This window comes from Delphinus delphis, chromosome 1 (assembly GCF_949987515.2).
Source record: "Delphinus delphis chromosome 1, mDelDel1.2, whole genome shotgun sequence".
Lineage (NCBI taxonomy): Eukaryota > Metazoa > Chordata > Mammalia > Artiodactyla > Delphinidae > Delphinus > Delphinus delphis.
The window spans coordinates 108428331-108452636 of NC_082683.1; the positions used below are offsets into that span (position 1 = coordinate 108428331).

Consider the following 24306-nt stretch of genomic DNA (forward strand, 5'->3'; position numbering starts at 1 on the left):
CCACTGCAACCCACTTGCTGCAAATCAGTTGGGAGTTCCCATCAGTGATTAGAACAGGTGCCAGTCATAAAAGGGCCACAAGAGGTCGCTGTGGAGCTGCTCCCGGGGCTGTACTTCCTGGTAGGAGCACCAGCTTAGTTTAACGTAAATCTAACTCAGACCTCGGCAGGAAGATGGTCTCCAGTGGAGCTCCCTGCAGAAGGACCTGCGTGATCACCTCAGGTGGGCTGCACGTGGGCTGAGTTTCCCTTCTTTCTCCCTCCCTTCTCTTACCTGCAGTTGCTTCAACACCTGGAAGGCCAGCAGCTCCTGCCGAAGGTCATCCCCACACTTGACAATGACTGACAGGAGCCGCCAATTGGGGAGATGGCCATAGGGGGAGCCCTCTCTAATGCGCCTGTGAAGAAAAGCAAAAAGGTGTCAAAGGGTGATGCCAGGTTGAGGACAGAGACACGGCTTCTATCAAAAATCCAAATCAGGGCTTCCCTGGTGGCGCAGTGGTTGAGAGTCCGCCTGCCGATGCAGGGCACATGGGTTCGTGCCCCGGCCTGGGAAGATCCCACATGCCGCGGAGCGGCTGGCTCCATGAGCCATGGCCGCTGGGCCTGCACGTCCGGAGCCTGTGCTCCGCAACGGGAGAGGCCACAGCAGTGAGAGGCCCGCATATCGCAAAAAAAAAAAAAAAAAAAAAAATCCAAATCAAATTCCTCACAAGGTAAGGACTCAGACTGCCGCCTGGGGGCCTGATGGATTTTGCCAGCGGGTGTTGGGCTGAGAGACAGTATGGATGGTGGACCCCACCCAACTCACCGCACTTTCTCCTGCCAGGGCTCTTTGAGAGCAACTGCAGAAGGGTCTTCTGGGTCTCGTTTGAAGGCTGTGGGGGTGTGAGCCAGCTGCTCCGAAAGGCGCCGTCTAGCAGGAAGAAACTATATCATTTGCTTGGAGGAGATACCCCAGATCCTCATGTCCCTGTCTATGCCAGCATTTCCTGCACTGTTTCCTTGATTCTGGGCACACAGAGATAGAAACCTGGGCTGAGAGACTCTCATGGAAGGAAACACACCACTGATATCTTTTTGCTAACCTGGTGGTTTGTAATCATGTTCAATGCAGATTACCAGGCCCTGCCCATTCTCCTACCAACATTCTGCATTCAGAACAGGTGTGGCTCCCGCATCTGCATTTCCAACAAGATCTCCTCCCTCTCCCTGGATTCTGACACGTGTGTCCTCAGACCCACTCTGGGAAACGCTGTTGTAATTCCTTCCTCTGGTGCTTTCATTCCTTTGGAGTCCTTTTAAAATGTAACTTCTTTCTGTAGTAGCTCAGTAATTTCTCAACCCACACCTTCAATGCCTCAAGTTTGGTGGTCTCAGGACATGGACAGAGTAAGGAGAGAGAAGAGGGAAAGATACAGGCTGACAGAGAGGAAGGGGACAAAGAGGAAGGCAGTGCCTAAGAGAGGGATGAAAAATGACGGGCAACATGGTCTGGCCATACCGGATGTCGCCTGCTGCAATGAACACAGGCTCCTTGCTCTCCTGGCTGGTGATGCTGTCCACGGAGAACTGGGAGATGTTGTCACAGCTGTTGGTGTGCACTTCAGGGAGCTGGGGAGAGCAGGGGACTGCAGGTCAGAAGCGCTGAGCACAGGGGTTGCCTCTTTCACCTCCTCCTCAGATCACCCTGCGTGCTGCCATCTCCAAGACACGATCAGCCCTCCCTTCCAAACCCTGCTCCAAAAAGCCTCCCCTGGTTATGCACCATCCTGACCACTTGGACCCCAAACTGCCTAGGCCCCCCCCCCCCACACAGATCCTCTAGCAGTGTTTTTCAATGTGTCAACTACCTCCATCAGAATTACCTGGAATGCTGCTAAAACGTAGATTCCCAAATCCCACCATCCATCTGAATTAGAATTACTGGGAATGGGATCTGGAAGTCTGAATTTCTAACAAGTTCTCCGGAAGACTTCTAACGCACTCAAGTTTGCAAACCACTGCCATGACCATCACAGAAAGCTGAACTTTCAGCCTTATATTGAGAGCTCCCCAAGGCCAGGGACGCATTCTCCCTTAGGGTCCAGAAAAGACCCTCTCCACGCTAGGTTCCTTTGAGCAATTTCTTCAACCTAAGTCATTCAGTCTTATCTCCCCATCTCTCTCTAACTATAAAATATTCTACCAGACCCCAAGGTCCATATCAAGTCCCTTCTTTACTCTTTCCTTTGTACAAGTGCATTTCTCCTTAACCCCATTGATCACTTACTGCACACTGCCTTGTTGTGTATCTTATACATAGATTTTTTTCTTAAATGTCTGCATCCAGCCTCCCCATTTGGACTGTAAGCTCAAGTGGAGAGTCTGCCTTTCCACAAAGTGAAATCCGGCTGTGCTACAGCTCTAATAAAATCCTGCTCTGGATCCCTACAACCCCAGAACGAAATCCAAGTTTCTTTCCACAGCTTACAGGATCCTTCTTACAATCCGGCCGATGACGGCCTCTCCAGTCTCATTCTTCACCACCTCCTCATCTCATGACCACACATCACAGCCACACAAAATTTCTTTCTATTCTTAAAATGGGCCAAGCTCTCTCATGTCTTCCAGTCTTTGCACTTGCTGTCTCCTCTGCCTGGAATACTCTGTACAACTAATTCCTACCTACCTTCAGGCCTCAGCTGAGATATTATTTCCTCCAAGAAATCTTTCGGGGCGTGTCCAATCCCAAGTCTGGAATAAGTGCTACCTCCACTCTCAGGTGCTCCCATGATACCCCATCCTCTGCAGCACAACCTGGATCACACCACACTACATCTCCTGCTGACTGGCCTTGTTCTCTCTCCTGTTAGGTCATGAGCCCCTTGCAGGCAGGGGCCAGGCCTTGTTTACTAGCACACAGCACTCAGGGCTGGCACAAAGGCCCTCCATAAACATTTCTTGAATGAATGAATGTATGAATGATTCTTCTCTGCGTTCCTAAGACAACTTTATATCGCAGGTGTTCAATGTATATTTTGATTAAAATTTTCACACTCCCCTGGGCTTAGAAGTTCCTTCTTACAGTAAGCCTAAATTCTTCTTGCAGGAAAATGAGCTCCACCTGAATCTGTTCCAGACCAGAGCTGTTCAGAGCTGTCCCCTCTCACACCTGTCACTACCTATGGCACTCATTTGGGTACTTGCTTCAGCCTGCCTCAGGGTGTGTTGTGTTGTCTCAAATACATTGAAAGTTCCAGAATAGGTGCTGTGCCCTTGGAGCTCCCTCACCTCCACCTGCAGCTCGCCTATGTCATCCACCGACCAGGCCTCATCATCGTTGTCATAGTTGGGCACAGTGCTGAAGCTGCCTGCCCGCTGCTCGTGGGTGATGCCGCATTCGGGCAGGTTCTCTACAGACCGGGTGCTACGAATCCGGTTCTCCGGGATCCGGGCGGGGACGTTGGTGGTGTCGAAGTTTTCACATTCGAGGACTTCCACATAGATCAGGTAGGGAGCCTGCGGGTAAGTGAGAACAGTATTTGCAGCTTACCTCCACCACTGTTCCCCCCAAACCTCAACTCTGCTAACACGGTTCTTCCTGCTGCCCACTACTGCTCCAACCTGAGTCCATCAGTCCCCTGACACCAGGAATGCCATATTTAGGGCAGGAACTTATCCTATGGGTGCTGCTACTTTGTGAGCTCCAATTCTTAGCGTCTTTCAGTTCTCTCCTTAATTAAAAACATACCTGAGGTGTTTCCCTCTTCAGCCATGGCCGAACTACTGTAAAATACTAGTTTTTTCCCCTGAAGTGCTTCTTAAATGTTGGTTTGCATGAGAACCACCTGGGGTGCACGTTGAAAACTGACTTACTTGGGGCCCAACCCAAATCTAGTAACTCAGTCTGGGGCTGGAGCCCAGGAATCTGCATTTTTAAAAAGGCATCCACCTTCCCCAGGTGGTTCTACTACAAGAGGTGTCCTCCAAACTGATCAGGACACAGTCTCGTAAAGCAGTGGTCCACACACTATTCTGCTTATGTACTTCCTAAAAGTATTTTGAAAAATCATGTATCCCCTCAGTTTTAAGTTGACAGCTGAAGTTTTTCATGGGAAGTTAGTTGCCAAAGTATATACTTTCTGGTGTCATGCAAATATTGATACTTTAAAATAAAACTGTTAACATCACTGTCTTAAAAAAAAAAAGAATTTGGCTGAGAGAGTACACAGGTCTTTAAAATGTTTCAGCTGAGCTTCAAAATGTATAGATGAAGCACCCTGGCAAAACCATTCCAAACCATCAATTACCACCCATTCAGAGAGGCCTGAATGCCTCTGTGGGCTTGTCCTAAAAACAGACAAAAAGACTGGGAAAAAGTTGGGCACCGTTCCAAGCAGGATTCTAATCTTCAATACGTCTTCTGGGAAAAAAATCTGAACCATTAGTGCTCATTTCAACCAGCAGACTAATTTAGCTAATTCTCTCCTTCTCCCTGCCCACTGTGATCAGAAAAGGTCTTAGAAACAAAGATTTCTCTACTCTCATTGTTGCTGTACCTGGAAAGCCTAAGAGTTATAGAAGGGCTGGAGAAAAGCTACCAAAAGGACTGTGAGGAGGGGAGGAGAGCAGCTCTCTCCTGAGACATGGCAAGAGGCAAGCTGAAAAGATCAGGCCTCTTTGATCCAGAAAAACAAAGCCCAAGAAGGGGGACAGGAGGGCCCTCGGAAGCACAACAGTACTCAGGTGAAGTCAAGGCTGACACGTGCACGTGGGCTATGGAGGGAGTCTAGGATGCTGGTGGGGCACCCCTGGGCACATACACACACCCTGGACAACGACAGGAGTAGAGTCAGATGAGGGGTATGGTTTGGGCCAGAGCCCACCTACCTTGTCCTTAGAGTTGAGGACAACAGCCTGGGTGTGGGGCACGCGGACCACGTGGTGGTCAAAGGCAGCAGTGGGCAGCCAGACTCGGGCAGGGAGCTTATGGTTCAGCAGGGAGAGCTCTGAGATCAGCCGCTGTGTTTTCTGTTCCTTGGTGGGGAGCGTGGCCAGCCGCTTGCCAATCGCCATCAGGGACTTGATGAATTCTCGCTCGGGAGCCAGTCTGACGGGCTACAGGGGGTTGGGGTGAAGTAAAAGATGGTGAAGAAACCATAGAAAAAAGTGGCCCAGTCACTCCTGGCCATGCAGGGCAGGAGTCTCAGTGTCTCTAGAACTCCAGGGAAGGAGCTACCTTTAGGCCCTTGTAGGAGATCCCACCCACCCCTGTCAACTTGAATTGGGAACAGGTGGAAAAGCCAGCACAGTCCTTCTCCACAGGCTAGTTCTTGAGGGTAAGGGGGTGATGTGTGAATCCAGGTCACCAGGTGCACCCCTCTTCTCTTGGACTTGAGTTTCTGAGCAACTGTCCCAAGGCTTCAAGATGGGTGGGGGGATGACATCCAGAGAGGTTAGCCAGGGACCCAGAGAGAAATGCTGCTTACACCTGAAGTGCTTCACCCATCTCAAGAATGAGGCTGTCCCTCTCCCCACCTGGATGCTTGGGCTGGGTCTCCGCCAGGGCCCACAAGGCTAAGGAGGGGAACAGCGAGTCAGTATTTCCCCTTTCAAAGGAGGACTCAATCCATAAGTGACTTTTGATACTTTCAACGGCATCCCCCTGTCCACCCCACAATCTCTCACAAAGGGTCAATGCACATGCAGGGGATGAGGGAAGGATGAGCTGACTTTGCACTAATGAGGGAATGATCAATGGGGAAAGGAAAAGCAGATGGAGGGAGGTACGGGTGGGCAGGTGGGTGGAGAAAACAATAGCTCCTTTCAGCCCCTGATGATGGCCCTGAAGACCTGTCTTTCAGTGAATCCTCCTTGGATCCTCTTCCCCTACCACTCAGGGACTAGGCTCCCCATATTAGCTCCCTCCTGTGAAACTGGCTGCTCACGTTGGACACTTCATTCTCAGAAAGGGCAAAGTCAGTCTGGGGAGTAAGGTGGGGATGGGGAAAAAGATGGACTCAGCTAGACAGGAAGAAGGGCTCTTTTCCCACCCTAAGTCCTTCTACCGTAAGGGGCATTTTATCAGGATAGCCACCCCGTTCCATCTCTCCTCACCTAGATAAGAACAGTTATCTCATCCACTTATAGAAACAGTAGTATTTCACTCACCAGGCTTCTCTCCCTCTCTGTGTGTCTTGCTTAGTTTCCTGAGTGAGAATTTCTACCCTCACTCCCTCACACTGCAAAAAAGAACTTCTTTTGAAAGCTGGACAGTACCATGCCCACCTCTGCATGTGCACAGAGCCAGGGTTCAAAGGGACAGCTCATCTCTCAGCCTCTACCCCACAGGGGGCTGGCTCAGGTCCCCATACAATAATGAAAAACAGGGTGTCTGAATCAGTCAGGAATGCTTTGGGAGGCAGGGTTGAACAGAGATAAAGACAGGAAGACAATAGAACTAGACCTCTGTGGTCCCTGGAAATATCCCAGGGGCTTAATAGAGAAAGAGAAAGAAAGGAAAAGGAAATTTGGAGACTCACTCCTTCGTTCATCCTTATCTCCTAATCCATCCACTCAGGTGGCAAATGGTCATGGTCCCAAGGACCCTCCACCCCAAACAATTCATAGTTATCTCAGATTAGAAACAACAGAATTCCTTCCCATCCTCAATTCAGCATTTGGGTCAGGGGCCCCTAAGTCACATCAGCATGTTGGAAATATGACCCCAGGCCTTGAGAGAGAGGCACTGCCACAATCATGACTGAAAGGGGATCAGCACAGAACAAACTGATTGGGTAGACAAATCAAAAATAAAGTGTAAAAAAATCATCCAAACTCCCAGAGGGTCCAGCATTTCCTCTCACGTCTCTGCCCAGCAACAAGGTCCGAGACCCTGTGGGACCAGAGGGTCAGGGGTTAGTTCAGAGGGAACAAGAAAGGAGAATGAGGATTAAGGAACATCGTGGGCAGTGAGCTGGGAAAGGGAAGAACTCAGACCTGGAAGAAATGTGGTTGAAGTTGAAAAGAAAACTGGCTGTGGGGAGGCAAAACTTTCCTTCAGGCCAAATCCTGTTTGCTTTTCGGGTCAGCTCACCCAGCACAGGGCCTAGCATTTGGAAGACACTGAATAAGTATTTGATGGTCTGATGGCACAAGCCATGGGGAAAGGGTTCTGGGTGGGAGAAACAGGATCCTCAGGGTTTCCTGCCAAGCAGTTTTTGGCTCCAATCCAGGGATAAATTCTACCTCTCTCCCAGCTGTTTGCTCTAGAGACCCAGGAGCTGGGGGCTGAGTTGCACTGCATCCCAGCTGTCTCTGGGAGAAGGATCAGCTGAGCCCCACTCAGCCTGGGCTCAGAGCACTGGCAATAAACAGCAGGGGGCTCCTCCAGGTCTGGGAGGGAGGAGCTGATGTCCCAGGAAGAAAAGGCACCTTTTAGCTCTAGCCTTGGCCTGGGGACTCAGAAGACCTGGGGACGGAGAGGAAATGCGGCCATGGGGGGAGCCTGCCACCCAGTCCCAGCCTGGCCCCACTTACGGAACTGAATGAAATATCAATACTCTCGGTGCTGGAGGAGAGCTCCTGGGAAAGGGCCGGAGGGCAAGGGGAGAAGGAGGGGGCGGGGAGGGAAGGGAGAGAGACAAAGGCAAAGAATTTAGCTCCAACTTGGATCATAACTGCTTCTCTTGTGTAGCTCTCTACCTTTCCGCTTTAATGAAAGAAAGTCAACCCACAAATGCCACTTGCCCAGAATCTTGACACTTGTGGAAGATGCTGGAAAGCTAGTGCAAACCTTGAGGTCAGGAGGGGTGAAGAGACACTGTCCTCTGCTTTTCACTTTCTTCCCTTCTATTCTTGCCTGCACAAGTCTTCCTTCTGGGACAAATCCTAAAGCTGGATCCCTCAGGGAGGTAAGCGCGCTGCCAAGCTTCCCTGCTTCCTCTTCATCCACTCACATGCTCTCAACCAACCCCTTCTCCATGGAGACCACCATCGAGAGACTGAATTTAACAAGCTTCATGGCCCCCACGCTGGAAATCCCATGTTCCTCCAGCTTCTTGGAAACGTCAAGGAGGAAGCAGAAGAGCTAAACTTTCAGTGCCAGGTACATCTCCTCTCTAATCAGCCTCATCATCACCCTGGGAAACCTAATCCCAACCTTCAATCATGTGACAAGGGATACCATGGACCCATGAGCATGAAACTTCTGGGCTAGATGCTGCTGGGAGTTAAGGATGAATAACTTTCTTACCTACCAAACTTCTGTAGGCTTCCTATCAGGGTATTTCACATGATACTCAATAAATTACAATTTTTTTGACATAAGTTGGGGAGCCAGGTACCAGCTGAATCCATCTGAGAAAGCTGAGTAGCTGAGCAGCAGCAGCTGTCCTAGTCCCAGCCCAGGGGATTTAGCTAAAACCTCACCCCATTCCTATGTCTTACTGGTGTCTGTAAGCAAAACAGGGGAAAGGGCTGGTACTGAAGCTCATTCAGCGGCTCTGCTGCAGCTCGTGCACAGGCCCATCCTGCGTTGTCCACGAAGGTCTCCCAGAGCAGGAAGAAGGGGCAATACGTGTACACAAATGTGCAGCAAGGGGCAATACATGTACACAAATGTGCAGCCTGGACTTGAGAGACAAAGTCCAAGGAACTCCCAGGGCAGGAGGGCAGTGGTCACTGAGCTACTCTGCAATCCGCGTTTCAAGCAACTACTTAATTCAATTCCACGGTTTAAGTTCTATTCTAGCTGGAGGTCCTCTAGTCAGGTCTTTCTTTGAAGAACCTAGGGAGAGGGGCACTTTGAGGCAGAAGCCAAGCTGAACACTCTCCCAAGGCAACAACTGCTTTGGGCAGGGGTGGGAGGGAGAATTGAGGCGAGGATGCTAGAGGCTATGGTGACTTACTGGTTCAACTTTTACTCATGAGCTGGGTGGGGAAGGAACAGCAGGCAGGATATTGGTTCCATGAGCCACGCTCCAGCTGACTCTCCTACAGACAGGACGGTCCTGACTCATTAACAGCCTTGGGGGAAGGGAGTTATATCATGACCTGCTCCTCTCTCCTACACTGTAGGCTTGAGTCACTCAAACTGAGTCAGCTCCAAGGAGAAAAGCTTGAGGCCAAGAAGCTGACATCACACTCTATTAGGCTGAAAGGCCTGCTGGGGCTTACAGTGTGATACACAGCATATTTCTCTGTACAAAGGTTACAGCCCTGAGAAGACAAAGCTGATCTACAAGTGTCATTATGTGGGGTGCGGGGCTAGCAGCTAAATTACTGCCCCCTGCACCCCCAACCCTATGCCAGAATATTTACCATTTGGTTACAACTGCAAAACTGCCTTAACAGAGTTCCCTGACTAGGCTGATAGAAACTGCTTTGAAGGAGTGGGCTTGGAAGGGTGGAGAATGGTGGGGGATGGAAGGAATCAGTGCTAGAGCCCTCTGAATGCAGGGGAGAGTGTAAAGGATTCCTCATTAAAAGAAAACAACCTTCTGTGAGATCTGGGCAGAGAAGAACTCTATAGGGATACCCCAGGCAGGAAGAGACTTGTATGAGCACCTGGGCCTTTTCTTTGAGGCCTCTCTTCACCCTCCTGAGCTTCCCTACGGGTGGCAGGAAAGTAGGATTAAACTCTGAACCCACAGGAAAGCAAGAGATGGGGAGCGGTGTGTCTCTCCTTCTGGAGTCTCTGCTCAGACCTGAGATAATTATGTTTTGTTTTAGGAAGCTGTATACTTCCTCCTCATATGCAGGAATCAACATTTCAAGAGAGTCACAAGCTCCACCAAGAAACTGTTAGAACTAATAAATTCAGTGAAGTTTCAGGATACAAAATCAAGAGCCACAAAGTAAACAATTTCCTAGTTAATGCACCTCCATACTCCCTTGTAAGTTCCTGGAGTGAAAGACAGCATTTTATCCTACATCCTCCACTGCCTCTAGTGCAGGGCTCCACACAGTATACAAGCTCAAGAGCTGTATGTTGAGTGAATAAATGTTGCATGATGGGGAGAAGGAGTATTAGAAAGAAAGAAAAACAATTCCCTTGGTATTTGGGAGACAAAGGCCTTGAAAGATGTATCCTCAAAATGCCAAGGGGGTTTGGAGAGACCTCTGTGCTGAAGACTCCAATGCTTAGACTCCTGGTGACTCTCACTCTCACATTTCCTGAGGAGACACAGTGGATTCAGATGTCTCTTTCTGCCAGCATCAGATAACATGGGAGTGCCTGGGGACGTGGTATCTCCTTCCTTTCCTGGATCTACTGACCCAAGATAAAGGAGCCAGGTTGGGAAGAATGGCAGCTGGAGAAGCCAACCTAGAGGATTTAAGCACTCACAGAATAACTGTGTCTCAGCATCACCCCAAATCCCATCCTAGGCAGGAGTTAGACGCAAGGAAGAGGGACTGAGGACCAACACAGAGTAAGAAAAGCCAGAGGCCTCAGTTTTTCTGGTCCTAAGATGAGAATTACAAAATGCCTGCAGAGAAAAGCCAAGAGGCACCAAGGGATTCACTTGCAGCTGCTCCCACTCATACTGATACAGGCTCCCTCTGATGCCCCAAGAGGAGGAGCTCCCAAACACTTCACGACCTTAGTCCCACCGGCTCTGGATGATTCTTCTTGCTGTGCAACAGCCTCCCTTCATGACCCTGGGCTGCCCTGCCAAGCTCAACCAGAAATGAAAATGGTCTCTTCTGGTTCTGAGAACACTTGGGCTCTGCCTGTGCATGGATGTGGAAACCTTCATGGCTAAGGCCTAGGCTGTTCTTCCCCATATGGACTCTGACAGCTGAGGCCTGGTCTGATATGCACTGGTTGAGAGACCTGGGGCAAATCATCTAACCGCTCTAAGCTGTTTCCTCAATAGTAAAATAATACCTGTCTCTTAGGGTTGTTGTGAGGATTAAGTGTAAAGTATTTGACATGATGCTTGGCGCGTATTAAGTGCTCAATAAATGTTAGTTCCTTCAGCTTCACTATTATTCTCATAATAAAATACCGAATTTCCAGAGAGACCAGGCTCTGTAGTCTCCCCTGCTCTTGTCTTTTCCCTTCCCTAGTCACTCTGACCTCTCTCTAGTTGAAAGAAGTCCCATTGTATCAAAAACGTGGGTGGGTTATGTGCCCCACAGAGGCAGATGCCAGCACAACTATATGCATTTTCCAACAACGCAAATTCCTCGTTCTTTTCTCCCTTCTTTTCTAGGCTAGGCTGGCAGCCAGGATGGGAGCGTGGCTGGTGGTGAGTCGGGGGTGGGGACTGGGGCACCATTGTCTGGCTGGGACATCAGGTCACTGATACTACTGGTTGTCCACTGGGCAACTTCCCCTGCTATCTGTCCAGATATGGAATGAAAGGTGGGTATAACCTACTCATGTGCTTATCTCATCCCTGCTCTATATCCTAAATGGGATACCCTGACTGCTGCTTTCTCTTCTTTAGGTTTCAGGTCCTTGACTAGACACTGGGTATGCCCAAGATTTACTCTATTACCAGGACTGCTTCCCTCTTCCTTTTGTGCTTCTCCCAAATGATATGGGAAAAAGACAAGACATCTTTTCCCCCAAGGAAAGGCGGGTGGGAGGGCATTCTGCAGATGCCTCAATGATAGGGAATGAACCTCACCCTTCTGTCAACAAACAGCAGGATCTTCAGGGAGTGGGGGAGAGGGATTATGAGGAGGAGTGGCTAGGAAATGAAGCTGAGGTTCTACTTAACATCTCCCCTCCCGCAGCACACACAAAATTCACACACAGGGTCCCTTCTCCTCCCCCATGGTTGCTGCTCTAAGAGGTCCTGGTAGATATCCCAGGTTTCAAGTCAGGCTGGGGAGGGTCTCTGCCACAGTTCTCAGTAAGAGAATGGAAGTGCAGTTTAGTAAAAACACATTGGACAGAGTCAGGAGTGTCAGCCTTGCTGTTAGCTATATGACCTGAGGAAAGTCACTTTATCTCTCTGGGTCTCCAAGTTCTTCCTTTGTAAAATGAGGCAGCTGGAATACATGAATTCTAAGGTCTTTTTCCATTCTAACATTCCATGCTTTTATCAGTGAAATGAAACAGAGGGACGGAGAGAAAAGGACAGAGGAACCCTATGTCAGACATCCTGGCTCCATGCCACCTTGCTTACCCCTGTCCCTCCCGGGAATTTTACCTCATCCTCATTCTCCACTTTAGGATTGCTGGCTGTTCGTTTCAGGTTGCTGCTGAGACTTATGCTGGCGGTGGCATCTGACTTAGAGCGCTGGTGAGTCCTTTTAGAGGGAGACAGCCCTGTGTCAGGGGCTGGGCTCAAGGAGGGCAGCTCCCTCTTTCGGTGAGCTGGCTTCAGCTCATCTGAGAGGATTAGCTTCCGGAGCTTGGTCCCGCGGGAGTGTCGTTGAGTGGAAATGTGCATGTCTGAAGAGTAGGCCCCCAGCAACAGGGCACACTGGAGAGAAAAGTTAATGCTCTGGCGGCAACGGTGGACGATGTAGGGCTTGATGGCATCACCCACGTCCTCATCCATGTGAATGTACATGTTAAGCAACTGGGGCAAATAGAAGTCCACGTCCTCATTACGAAAGCAGAAGAGCCGGTTGCCGATGTACGCTTGCACTCCAGGCTCCTTGGAGTTATACAGGTATGAAATGGCCATGGAGATGTCAAATAGTTTCGACTCAAACAGCCTCAGCAGCCAAGACTGTTTAGCTGAGTTGTTCTGCCGCCGCCTTCTTGCTCCCTTGGCTGTGCCCGAGGCCACTGTGGCCCCCATCTCATCTTCCTCCTCCCTTATCTGAGAGGGTGGATCGTCCAGGCAACGGATCTCACTGTCCACACCATCCCCATTGACCAACTCCAGTGGGGTGCCTCTGCTAGAGATGGCCACGCCTCCATGCAAAAGCTTGACTTTCTCCAGCACCTCCTGGCAGGCCTTCTGGGCCACCTCAGGGTCAATCACTGATAGTTCCCCGACCCCCTCCGTGATGACACTTAGCAAGGAGCCCCCATTGTTCCCTGATGGGCCAGGAGTGGGCTCAGAAGTTGGCTTCAGCGGGGCAGGCTCCACTACCGTGTCCCCCATGGCCACAGCCAGACTTCGAGCTTCCAGGCTACGGAAGGAAGGAGGGAGGGAGAAAGGAACAGAAAGGGAGACACGTACACACACTGGTTAGTGGTGCCATCCTCAGGTCTTCCCTTCGCCATGAAACCTTCCCTGGCACCTCCTCTCTTTATGTCTTCCTGGACTCATTCAAAATCAGATGAAAAGTCCTCTCCTCCCAGGAAGCTTTCCCTGACTACCTCCCTCCACTTCTGATTGCTACATTACTCTTCATTCCTTCTGCACTTAGTTACTCAGCTTAGCCTTTATTCTTAACTTGTATTTGCAGAATGCTGCTTTATATGTGTTTTGTTCATACAGGTTTACAAATTCTTCAGGTAGACTGGGAAGCAATTCTGGTTTTAATTCCCTTGTCCCCAACTCTTCAAATGCTTTTCTATCTCCATATCTCCCTTTAAATGCCTGCCAATAACCTTTTCCTTTTCCTCTTTGAACTGTATTTTCTTACTCATATAACACTCCATACACTGGTTCTGAACATCTCACCTTTATTTAGTGTTAAAATCTTCATGTATTTTTCTAGTTACAGATAATTTCTTACCTTCCCTTTTAGACTCAAAGTTCCCAAGAAATACCATACCAGGCTTCACTGAGAAGAAAAAGCTCTAAAACAACCATCATCCCTGCTGAACTGTGCCGTTTCTCTGTTCGTCTGACTTCATGACATCATTCTCCCTTTCTCAAGTGCAGTGGCAGCTGAAGGAGAGTGGAAAAACTCCTGAACTTGGAGTCAAATAGGCTGAGGCTCTAAATCCTGGCTCTGCCATTATGAGATGTGTAAACTTATACAAACCACATTATCTTCTAAGTTTCAGTTTCCTCAATTGCAAAATGGGAAAAACATATCTACTTCTTATTGTTGCTGTGTAGAATAAATAACTTTATGTGTGTAAAGGGATCTAACAGAGTCCCTGGTGCACAGCAGTACTTAACAAATGCTAGTTGAATCCTAATCACCTAAAAGGTTAGTAAACAATGCGTGTGCACACACACATGTTGTTTATAAGGGAAGTGAATTGCAGTTAATACTCGTTACTTGAGACTCTTCCAAAACAATTATCCCAACACTACTTTCCCCATTCTCATACATACACCCCAAGAACTGAAGGGGCTGTGAGAAGGCAAAAAGATATCAGGCTGGGACTCATGTGTCTAGAAAGTCCAAAGAACAGGGAGGGGCAGGAATCACATAACCAAGAATCCCTCTCTGGAGGGACTCTCAGAAGGAAAGTCAGCGAGAGAACACTGTTGATAAAAGCCATTGCCGTTCTAGAATGATTCTTCAGAGCCTCACCAAATCCAAATCAGGAGAATCAGTGCAGAAGAGGAGGAAACTTCAAAGCAAGGACTGGGAGAGGCACACTGTTAATGTCAGATCAACCCAGCTCCGGAGTCTGGCTGTAGTCAGCAATGGACTCAGAGGCCTTTTCACAAAAATACAAATAGAGGGAATCTAAGACACACTCAAGAGCATGAGCAAGAGAAAGGCAGAAGCAACTGTGGAGCTGGAATGCAGGTAATTTCCAACTGATAGTGACATCAGCTTTGACACTAGTGAACCTGGTTGCATATACTTTGGGTAAGTGGAAGAAGGCTCAAGATACAGATTCTCTAGTCACTCTGCAAAGCCCATGTTTCCACTGCCACTCTTCCAGTGCCTCTTCTTGCACCTCTGAAATGTTAAGACTCAAGGTTACCTTCATTTGCCCAACATTATATAGTACAGCTCCCTGACTCCCAGCAGTCAACCACTAAAGTTTTGCAGGAAGACAGATGGGGAACTCAAGTTCTCAGAAAGCATCAAAAATGGCTACTTTGGTTTATCTTTCTCCTAACTCTGTCAAGCAAGAAGTTCATCCCCGAATGTAATTTCTCTGATGCAGTTTTGAGCTTGGGATCAGCAAAAAGGTGGCAACTCTTTCACTATGCTCTCTCCCAAATTAGGCAGTGCCCTCTGAGCAGTAAAACCAGCATGGCTGCCTGTGCGGATCTGTCTCTACTCGCAACTATGGGTTGCACAGGAATAATAAGAAGGAAGCTTTAGTCATTCCCTGCCGCACCTTTGTAGGACACTCTGCACCAGAGGGTCACTCAAATTCAACTGGGACCACTACCTTTTAGGTCTGCTTAGAAACTCACACAACAGCCTCAATCACTTTATACAACCAACTCTTTTTTCTCAATCTCTCTATGCTTGGCACATTTTTCTCTTTTCCTCTACTCCAGAGACTTCCAAGTCACCAAAAGCTCCTAAAAATCCACTTTTCAAAAGTTGCAAGGGAAATGAAGTTCAGACATCCTCCACAAACAGCATCTCAGACTTCACTAGGAAACACAAAAGATTTGGAAATGGTCACAATTGGGATTATTACTGGCACCAGGAAGGAAGGAAAGGAGACCATCATTTCTTTTATTCCAGGGCTCAGTTAGAAATCCCACATCACAGTATTCAGGGGACTTCCCGCTGAATAGAACAGGTCCCCAATTTGGCAGCCTCTACTATCCAGGGAACAGACAATGTCAAGAGAAGGAGGAAAACCAAACTCCTCTCGGGTATAGGCAGCTCTGCCACTAGAAACTACCAAACTGGAGCTAGGCCTCCCTCCTGGCCTTTCTGAGCCTCAGGAACTGCCTGCATCTGAAGCAAGTCATGGGGAAAAGGAGGAGTTGAAGGAAATTTAGCAATTTAGGCAATAAGAAATAAGAAATGGATTCTCCCAAACCTAAATCCAGAGATGGTCCTCAACATCAATTCATTCATTTTCAAATGCAAAGAAAATATAGCTTTGATAAGTAACTATTCTAAAGAGAGTGAAAGGACTAGAAAGTGAAAAAGGAAGAAACAGTTTCTGTATTCACCACCTTTCCCCTTATAAGTCAGAGAACAAGAAAAACACAAGAGAAGGAAATCCAGACCTCTAGGATCAAATGACTCCTACGGCTCTCAAGGACATTCAGACAACTGAGGCTCCACATTTCACACTGGGAGCCTAAACTGGCCTTCCAGGGAGACTGGAAGGGAACTGAAGAGGCCAACCCGCCCCAGACTAGCAGCTGGCTTCTAGGAAAGGGGTGTGTGTTGGGGGGTGTGGGGGGCATGTTGAAAACCGACTGGCTCCACACGTTATGTCTGGGCAATGCAGGGAATCTTCAGCTGAGCATCAGAGGGTTGTTCAGGGCAAAGCAGAGAACAGCAGCAGTGAAACAGGATAGAGAGGGTACATATGCATGTGTTCTGTGACTGAGCATTTAAGTAAATGTCTGCAGAAGACTCCGGGGGGAGGGAATGCTATCACTTAACATGGCTTCCCGCCTCTCATCACCTCAAAAGATTCTAGGCAAACAACCCTCCATGGCCTCCGTTAAAGGACTTGGTGGATTGTTCTCTGGTAGCACAGGATATAAGGAGCCCCAAATCAATTTCCTCACTCAGTTAATCACCACTCCCTTCTTAAAATCTTTTTCCATGAACTAGATAAATACAATTGCTTCAGATCAATCCTCACATTTTTTTTTTTTTTTTTTTTTTTTGTGGTACGCGGGCCTCTCACTGTTGTGGCCTCTCCCGTTGCGGAGCACAGGCTCCGGACGCGCAGGCTCAGCGGCCATGGCTCACGGGCCCAGCCGCTCCGCGGCATGTGGGATCCTCCCGGACCGGGGCTCGAACCCATGTCCCCTGCATCCGCAGGCGGACTCTCAACCACTGCGCCACCAGGGAAGCCCCAATCCTCACATTTTTATATGTTTCTGTATTTTCATAGAATGACCCTTAAGAGATCATCTAATTTAGTACTCTGCCTCCAAGCGGATAGGTGAGCTCAATTTTCCACTTCCTTTTAAAAGATCCCTTTGGAAAAAAAAAAAAAAAAAGACCCCTTTGAGATGGATCATGTGAATTGGAAAAAAGAGTAGTGGAGCCAATATCTTCATCCTACAAGGTAGAGTTAAGAGAGGTTACTAAAAGTTAATGGAAAGAACAGAAGATTCAAATATGTTATTTAAAGTTACACAGGGGACTTCCCCGGTGGTGCAGTGGTTAAGAATCCGCCTGCCAATGCAGGGGCACTGGTTCGAGCCCTGGTCCGGGAAGATCCCACATGCCGCGGAGCAACTATGCCTGTGCGCCACAACTACTGAGCCTGCACTCTAGAGCCCATGAACCACAACTACTTACTGAGCCTAAGTGCCACAACTACTGAAGCCCGCACGCCTAGAGCCCGTGCTCTGCAACAAGAGAAGCCACCGTGATGAGAAGCCTGCGCACCGCAAGAGTAGCCCCCACTCACTGCAACTAGGGAAAGCCTGAGCGCAGCAACAAAGACCCAACGCAGCCAAAAAAAAAAAAAAGTTACACAGGCTTCCGGTAGAAATAAAAATGACAATATATAAGCAAGAGGTGTGAATCTTCTAAAGTGCAATCTTCTTTTGTAACAATTAATAAACTAAGAAACAAAGGCACAAGCATTTTATCTAAGGCTATGGCAATAACTGTCAGAGAAAAACACTGAAATAATTAAGACATTAACTCTAGGAGTAGGGATGAAGGGAAAGGGAGTATTGATTTTCATTATAAACTCTTTAAGTACAATTGGATTTGTTCAAATGCATGTATGCCTTTAGTAGTAATTTTTTTTTTTTTTTTTTTGCGGTCTGCGGGCCTCTCACTGTTGTGGCCTCTCCCGTTGCGGATCACAGGCTCCGGATGCGCAGGCCCAGCGGCCATGGCTCACGGGCATGTGGGATCCTCCCAGACCGGGGCACGAACCCGCGTCCCCTGCATCGGCAGGCGGACTCTCAACCATTGCCGCCACCAGGGAAGCCCTTTAGTAGTAATTTTTAAAAGAAGTTGCTCTTCTAAAGAGACTCCTAATCATCCTAAGCTGCCTGTTCTGTGGTTAAGAATTTCCTCTTCACATCTCAAGGTTTAACTCAAACCTTTCTTTAAGGAGGTCTGAGCTCATCTTTCCCCCTTAACCTTAACGGTAAACACGGAGATTGAGTACAACTTTCTCCCTGTAGAAACAAAGAGCCGAGCAGTCAAACAGGCTCAAGCCCTACCAGGAACCAGGTAAACACTTACCCAAGGCCCCAAGGCAGGGTGGCATCAGGGGAGAGGGCATTCTCAAGCTACCAACAGGAGGGTAGGGAGAGCAGTGGTCTCTGGGTAGTTAAGTCAATATTGAATCAGGCTGAGAATTCTGTTCAGGACTATAGAGCTGGTATAAGCAGATTCCAGCCAGACAGCCCAAGCCAGCTCTGGGAGCCCCTGCTGTAACAGACAGATGGCAAAGAAAGCAACCTGTACACTCACCTCTCTCTGAATTGTTCCTTCCTGCTGCAAGCTCCAAATGCACTTGAACTAGGCCCTCTCTTGTCTCATGCCAGTTACTGAGAGGTCCCTCTCAAACTTCTTCCCCAAATCAAAGAATCTCAATTTGCTGCTTTAGATGGCATTCAACAAACATGTTCTTGTGCAGTGTGGACCCAGCGCTGAGAAGGAAGCAGGGAAACTAGGGGAAATATGACTTCTCTTTGGGGGTGCTTCCAAGGAGTGAAGCTGCTCCTAAAAAGGGGAATTATGAGATTGGACACTGGCTAACGAGGAGGGAGACAAAGGGAGAAGTGGGATGAGGCAGCATGATGACTTTCAAACAGGCGTAGAGTAGGAAGATGAATGGAACTTCATATGCTCTCTTCGCTATCGCAGGCCAAGAGACATGGCATACAAGGAAGCAACTAGTTTCCTAAGGCCTAACTCACTCCAAGTTTTCTTTTCCAGCCAGTTTCTTCAAAGGACTTTCCCACAAACATACTTTCCATCTACAGAATCTGGAGTTATGGCTCAAGTACAAGAGGAACAGCAAAGGTGGTCAGCAACTTACAGCAGTGGGGGAAAAAAGCTAGGCAGATGAAAGAAGCTGGCCTGGAGCTTGTCTTTCAAACTGATTTACTCCCATGGTTGTAAGACTAGAAAGGCCCAACAGAGAGACCAGAATGAAAGGAAATTCTCAGAACAACTAAATCACTACTCATAAATACCTTGTGTCTGAGGAACCCAGAATGTTTTGTAAACAAATAATTAAGTCTAATTTTGTCCCCCAACCCACATCCTGCTATAAGCCTATTACTGCACTGATGCCTATACAGTGGACCATTTTCCCAAAAAAAGTCATTCTAAAGGTCAAGTGAAGAAGTCACATGCTGAACTCAGGAGTCCTGATTCTGAATATACAAGCTCTTTCCATTGTCTCATGTTCCTTTTCCCAGTTACCCCCTGACCAACCCCACTCCAGGCCTAAACTCTTAAGGAATCAACCAAAACCATTCTAGCAAAGCCACAGACAGTAAACTGATTCTTCTTAGGAGTGGGAGGAGACTCAATTTGTGATCCCTTTAAGACAAGCCTAAAATTAAATAATCCAAAACAAAATTTCTCACAACCTCATTCAGTTTCCATGCAGGACTGTTAGTTCCTCCAACGAAGTGTAATCTGATAGGAACTTCTTTTAAACTTGCTCCATCCTTCAGAAACACCCTACTGTCCAGAGAAAAGCCTGAGACAGCTGAGGCTCCCCTTCCTCCCAACACATTTTCTTCTTAGCTCAAGGTTTAGCTGATCCAGAAATAAGTGGTATGTAAAGGTAAAGAGTATGACAGAGAACACGTAAAGACCATAGGGAAAACAGAACCAAGTGTCACAAGGATCAGCAAAACCCTTGAAACTCGAGGGAGGTGTTGAAGTTGGAAATCCTGAATGGGAAGGGGCACTGTCAGATCTCTCCTCTACAGAAACAAACCTCCAGAGGTTGGGGGAATTGAGGAAGGGTAGAGGGAAGTTAAAGAAAGTTACGGGAATCATAAAGCACTCCAGAGAAGAAGGGTAAGGCTTAAGGTCAAAGGAGAATGTAAGTAGTACTTTGGGAATGATGGGGAGAGCCTAGATCCCTTCAGGAGAAGGGAACAGACAATTCTTGGAAGCCAGGAGCTGGGTGGGTGGGTGGGTGGCAGTGGGGTAACGGAATCAGAAGCAGCAGAGGAAGAGAGGGCCACAATCTTTAGATCAGGGAAAGGGGAACCCAGTGCTGGGGTGGCATAGAGACATCGGAGGAAAGGGACAAAATAGGAAAAGGGGTAAAGGCAGAGGCCATGGAAAGATTCGGGGCTGGAGCACATACAACGAGGAAAGACAGCATGGATGGACATTATAAAAGGCGTCGTGATGTGGAAAGGGTTGACGACTTAAAATAATTCGGGACGGCGGCAACAGGGATAAGAGTGAGGGAGGGGGGAATCCCCGGGCAGAGGGAGGAGCTAAACAGAAGAGGAAGCCAAAAAGCAGAGGAGGACCCCAGGCTTGGGAAGAAAGGGTGGAGAAGGAACCCAGGGTGCAGCTGCCACCGGGAGGGCAGTTTTGTAGTCAAACCCAGGTGTGGGGGCGGGGGACGCTGTGCGGGACAGGGTGGGAGAGGGACCCCTTCACACACAGGGCAGGGGGCACTCACGGGGTAGGAGGAGCTCACCTCCGGGGGACCCCGGCGGAGGGGGTGCGGGCGGTCGGGGTCGGGCTGCCGACACCGCCGCCTCAGCAGCAGCGGCGGCTCCCGGGTTCCATTGGCCGCCTGCGCTTCCCTGACAGCGGCCGCGGCGGCTGCACCAGGCCCCGGCTGCCGGGGCTGCCCTCGGCGCCGCCTGAGGGGGCCTTCGCGCTGCCTCACTTTCGACCGGGCCTCACAACTTTTTCTTCCTCCCTCGCACAACCAAGGCCAAAAAAAAAAAGAAAAATCCCCAGCAGATCTCGATTTTCTTCTGAGTTCAGGCCCTTCTTCGTGGGCTATGCTTTCTTGCTTCTCCGACGCTCAGGACCCTACTGATCCCATAGTAATGTAGGGAGTCGGGTGAGCTGCCTGGAACATGCCTGTTCAGAAATAGAGAAGGGGGCGGGGAAGAGATATTTGGCAGCTGGGGAGGGAGGAGAAGACGGAGAGAGGAGCTTACGGGTGGGAGGAGGGGTCAACCTTTGGGAGGCGGACTTAAGAGGCGGCGTTTGCGAGGCTAAGGAAGCCGAAAGGGAAGTAAAATTTGCTGGATAAGGGGAAGGGGCTCCCGGGCTAGAGCAGAGAGCGGCAGTGTGGCAGGCGGGCGTGGGTGCCCTGTTAGAGGAGTGCAGACTTATCGCGTACTTCAGAAAGCACAGGAACATGCAAATTATATGTAAATGAGCCCGTTCGGCTTAGCAACCGAGTTACCGTAATTGCAATCAATGGCTTTCCTCCTCCGTTATTCCACACGACTTCCTTAAGTAAATCAGGTCAGGGGATGGACGCTGGGGATCCAGCTGGACAGCAGAAAGACAAAGGGCAGGCGGGGAAAATAGTCACCTTCACTATCCTTTTCCTACTCATCTTTAAGGACGATGCCAAGATTACGCCCTTTATCGCTTGGGGGGAATGGCGCGGTCCAAAAGCGTCAGTCTTTCGCCGTTAGCGGCGCGACTCGAGGTGGCGGTTCTGCCTCCGAGGTCACCACCTGCCTGGGCAGCCTTCGGCCTCCAGCCTCCGGACCTCGATCCAGCCAGGGAGGGGCTGGACAGGGCCAGGTCGGGAGAGGTGAGTGAAATGAAAAAAGCTTGGAGGGCATAATCACTCCTTCCAAACGAAACAAAACCATATAAAACTAAACAAATAAAAAATACGCCCCGCAAATGGACTTCTGGTGTTGCTTTTGTGTATTTATCAGATAGCTTTATTGACTAGGAACCCTTTACGTCAGAACCTCTGTCCCAACCCTCACAGGGCCTTACTTAATATTCTACATTGGGGCTAGTTGTTTGAGCCCAGATCCTGGATGCCACCTTCCCTGCCACTTAAAGGCTGTTTGATTTGGAATGACTGATTTAACCTCTGTGAACCTCCGTTTCTGTGTCTGCAAAGTGGATCCAAGAATGTTAACACTTTACAGGATTTTGTGAGGATTAAAAGAGAGTACAGGTTACTACTATACATAGTACTATATTCCTATTATTGGGACAATAATATAGGATAGATGACAAAAGGAAAGAGGATCACTGCTTCAGTGTTCGGGAGGCAGAATAAAGATTAATAGCTTGAAAATACCTATGTAAAACGTGCAGTATGTACAAAAGTAGAACAAATGGGGTACCTGATTGCTGAAGGAACGTATTGTTAATTAATACAGAAGGCCACTCTGCATATGATGAATGAATGAATGAGTGAAAGGTTTCTCAGAAATACTGTGAGCCAGCTCAAAGACGAGTTGCTAGAAATGATCCAGCCAAAGAAAAAAGAGGAGAGAGCATCCTGAAGGGAATTTGCTCATATCATGGGAGGGCAAGTTGATAAGCTAGGTTAAATCAGGAGTACAGTAAGGAAAGATGAGCAGAGAAAGGCCAAGAGTGCCAAAGATAGTTTAAATTTGTCACCGCTCGTCTGGAGTGGGGAATCACCAGTCCATCTGTCAGGCCAAGCAGCTCTTGGCCAGCTCCCAGTCGGCTGTCTGGCAAGTATGGAGAGGTGATGACCCTGGTTTACCCTAGAGTTTAAAATGTCACACATCCATCCCCTCAAGGGATAGGGATCCCAAGGGCTGTAAGACGGCTTTTTGAAACACTGTAAAAAGAGACGTGACAAGCTTACTTTTTATAGTAGGAAGTTTTTTATTTTCCAGTAACATCTCTGTTCAAACTAAGTAGGAACTTTTTGTAGCTACAGCAGTTATAAGTCCTTTATTAACTGAGACCCACCCCCACCCCATATACACACACACACACACAGTATTATTAGGTAGAAGATTTTGTTTCAAGTTTTCTGTGTTCATAGCTCTAAGGGCTCTTATGTGTAAATTTCTGTGCATCTCTTTATGACTTTGTCTTTCTGCCTTCTTTTGGAATTTTCTTTGTTTCCCTCTATTTCTGGATCTCCAACCTCCTCTAGTCTGAGCTCCTCAAGGCAGGAGAGGATTTATCTTTGTATCCTAGCTGTATCCTTAGTCTCTACCACAGGAAAAAATGTTTATGTTTGTTGATACAGCAACAGATTGAATGCAGAAGCAGATACGAGAATCCAGTCAAGCATTAGATTTCCAAAAATGCAGAACAGGGCCAATTGTCTGATTGTTTGTTGTCGTAGTTGTTCTGGGAAAATAGTATCTTTCTTAAATGAATTAATAAAATATTTACAAACAAATGTTTTGACTAAATTATTCCCTTCCCTTCCTGTTTGCTTTTCTTTTCTCCTGTCTCCTTGTCAGATTATAAAACTGAATGCTATTCTGTTTCCCATATTTAATTTAAAAGCATAACATTTATAATAGTCTCACCACACTGAAACTATTTTTTAGATTCTCTTTCGATAGAAAAAAACACCACTTACCTCTATCTTAGGTCCCAGGGAGCTGCTACAGGTATAGATGGTTGTACATGGATGACCCATGTACATGGCGACTCTATAGGAACCCCATACTGTGCTGTATGCACGTGAAGCCTCTTACTTTGGTGCGAAAGCATGTACGCATGTGGCACCTTGGGGTGTGAGAGCAGGAAAGTACCAACAGCGTCAAGTAATGTCATTTATTTATTTAAATGTCATCAAACTGGGGAAAAAAGTTGGCTTCTTCATCAAAAGTTGGTAAAACTAGAGGACCCAGGTCATAATACAGCTCCAGTTATATTTTAAACACCCCTATGGTTAAAGAAATTATAAAGAGTAATTTTTCTCCTGAACCATAGATATTATGGGCTTTTTTTCAGAGAAAAGAAAAAGAAGCTACTAGCAGTTATTGCTTGTAGGCTCCTACTATGTATGAATACAAACGTTACCTCATTTATTCCTTACAACCCTGTGAAAGAGATTTTATTTTATGGAGACTGAGCTTCAGAATGGTTAAGTCATTGTTTTTTGAAACTGTTTTACTTCAACCCACAGTAAGAAATAGATTTTATAATCAGGACCACTGAAGAGCACATACACATGTCTTCACTGAAATAAAGGTTTCATGAAACAATACTTACCCTTACTATAGTCAATGCATGTTGATATTTTCTATTCTATTTTATTTCACTTTTTAAAAACACTGTTTTGCACCCTGCTAAATCAGTTTCACAACCCACTAATGAGTTGCGATCTATTTTTGATTCCTGTTTGAAAAAACTGGACTAAGTGTTCAAAATCATATGGAAACTGGTAAAGCTTTGA

General features: G+C 47.9%; 1 protein-coding gene across 10 annotated transcripts in view; it reads right to left on the minus strand.

Annotated features, from left to right (window-relative positions):
- Positions 1-21517, minus strand: part of PI4KB (phosphatidylinositol 4-kinase beta) — a 29647-nt gene extending 8130 nt beyond the window's left edge. The window contains exons 1-9 of one of the 10 annotated variants that reach the window (XM_069541353.1): positions 20617-20723; positions 18408-18586; positions 12149-13085; positions 7521-7565; positions 4872-5099; positions 3273-3500; positions 1504-1613; positions 811-915; positions 274-397 (exon numbers count right to left, since the gene is read on the minus strand). In XM_069541353.1, the coding sequence (XP_069397454.1) occupies positions 274-397; positions 811-915; positions 1504-1613; positions 3273-3500; positions 4872-5099; positions 7521-7565; positions 12149-13057 (1749 nt within the window). In that variant the 5' untranslated portion in view covers positions 13058-13085; positions 18408-18586; positions 20617-20723. The other 9 variants (XM_069541352.1, XM_060029746.1, XM_069541350.1 and 6 more) reach the window with 9 other exon arrangements.
- Between the last annotated feature and the right edge of the window lie 2789 nt (positions 21518-24306).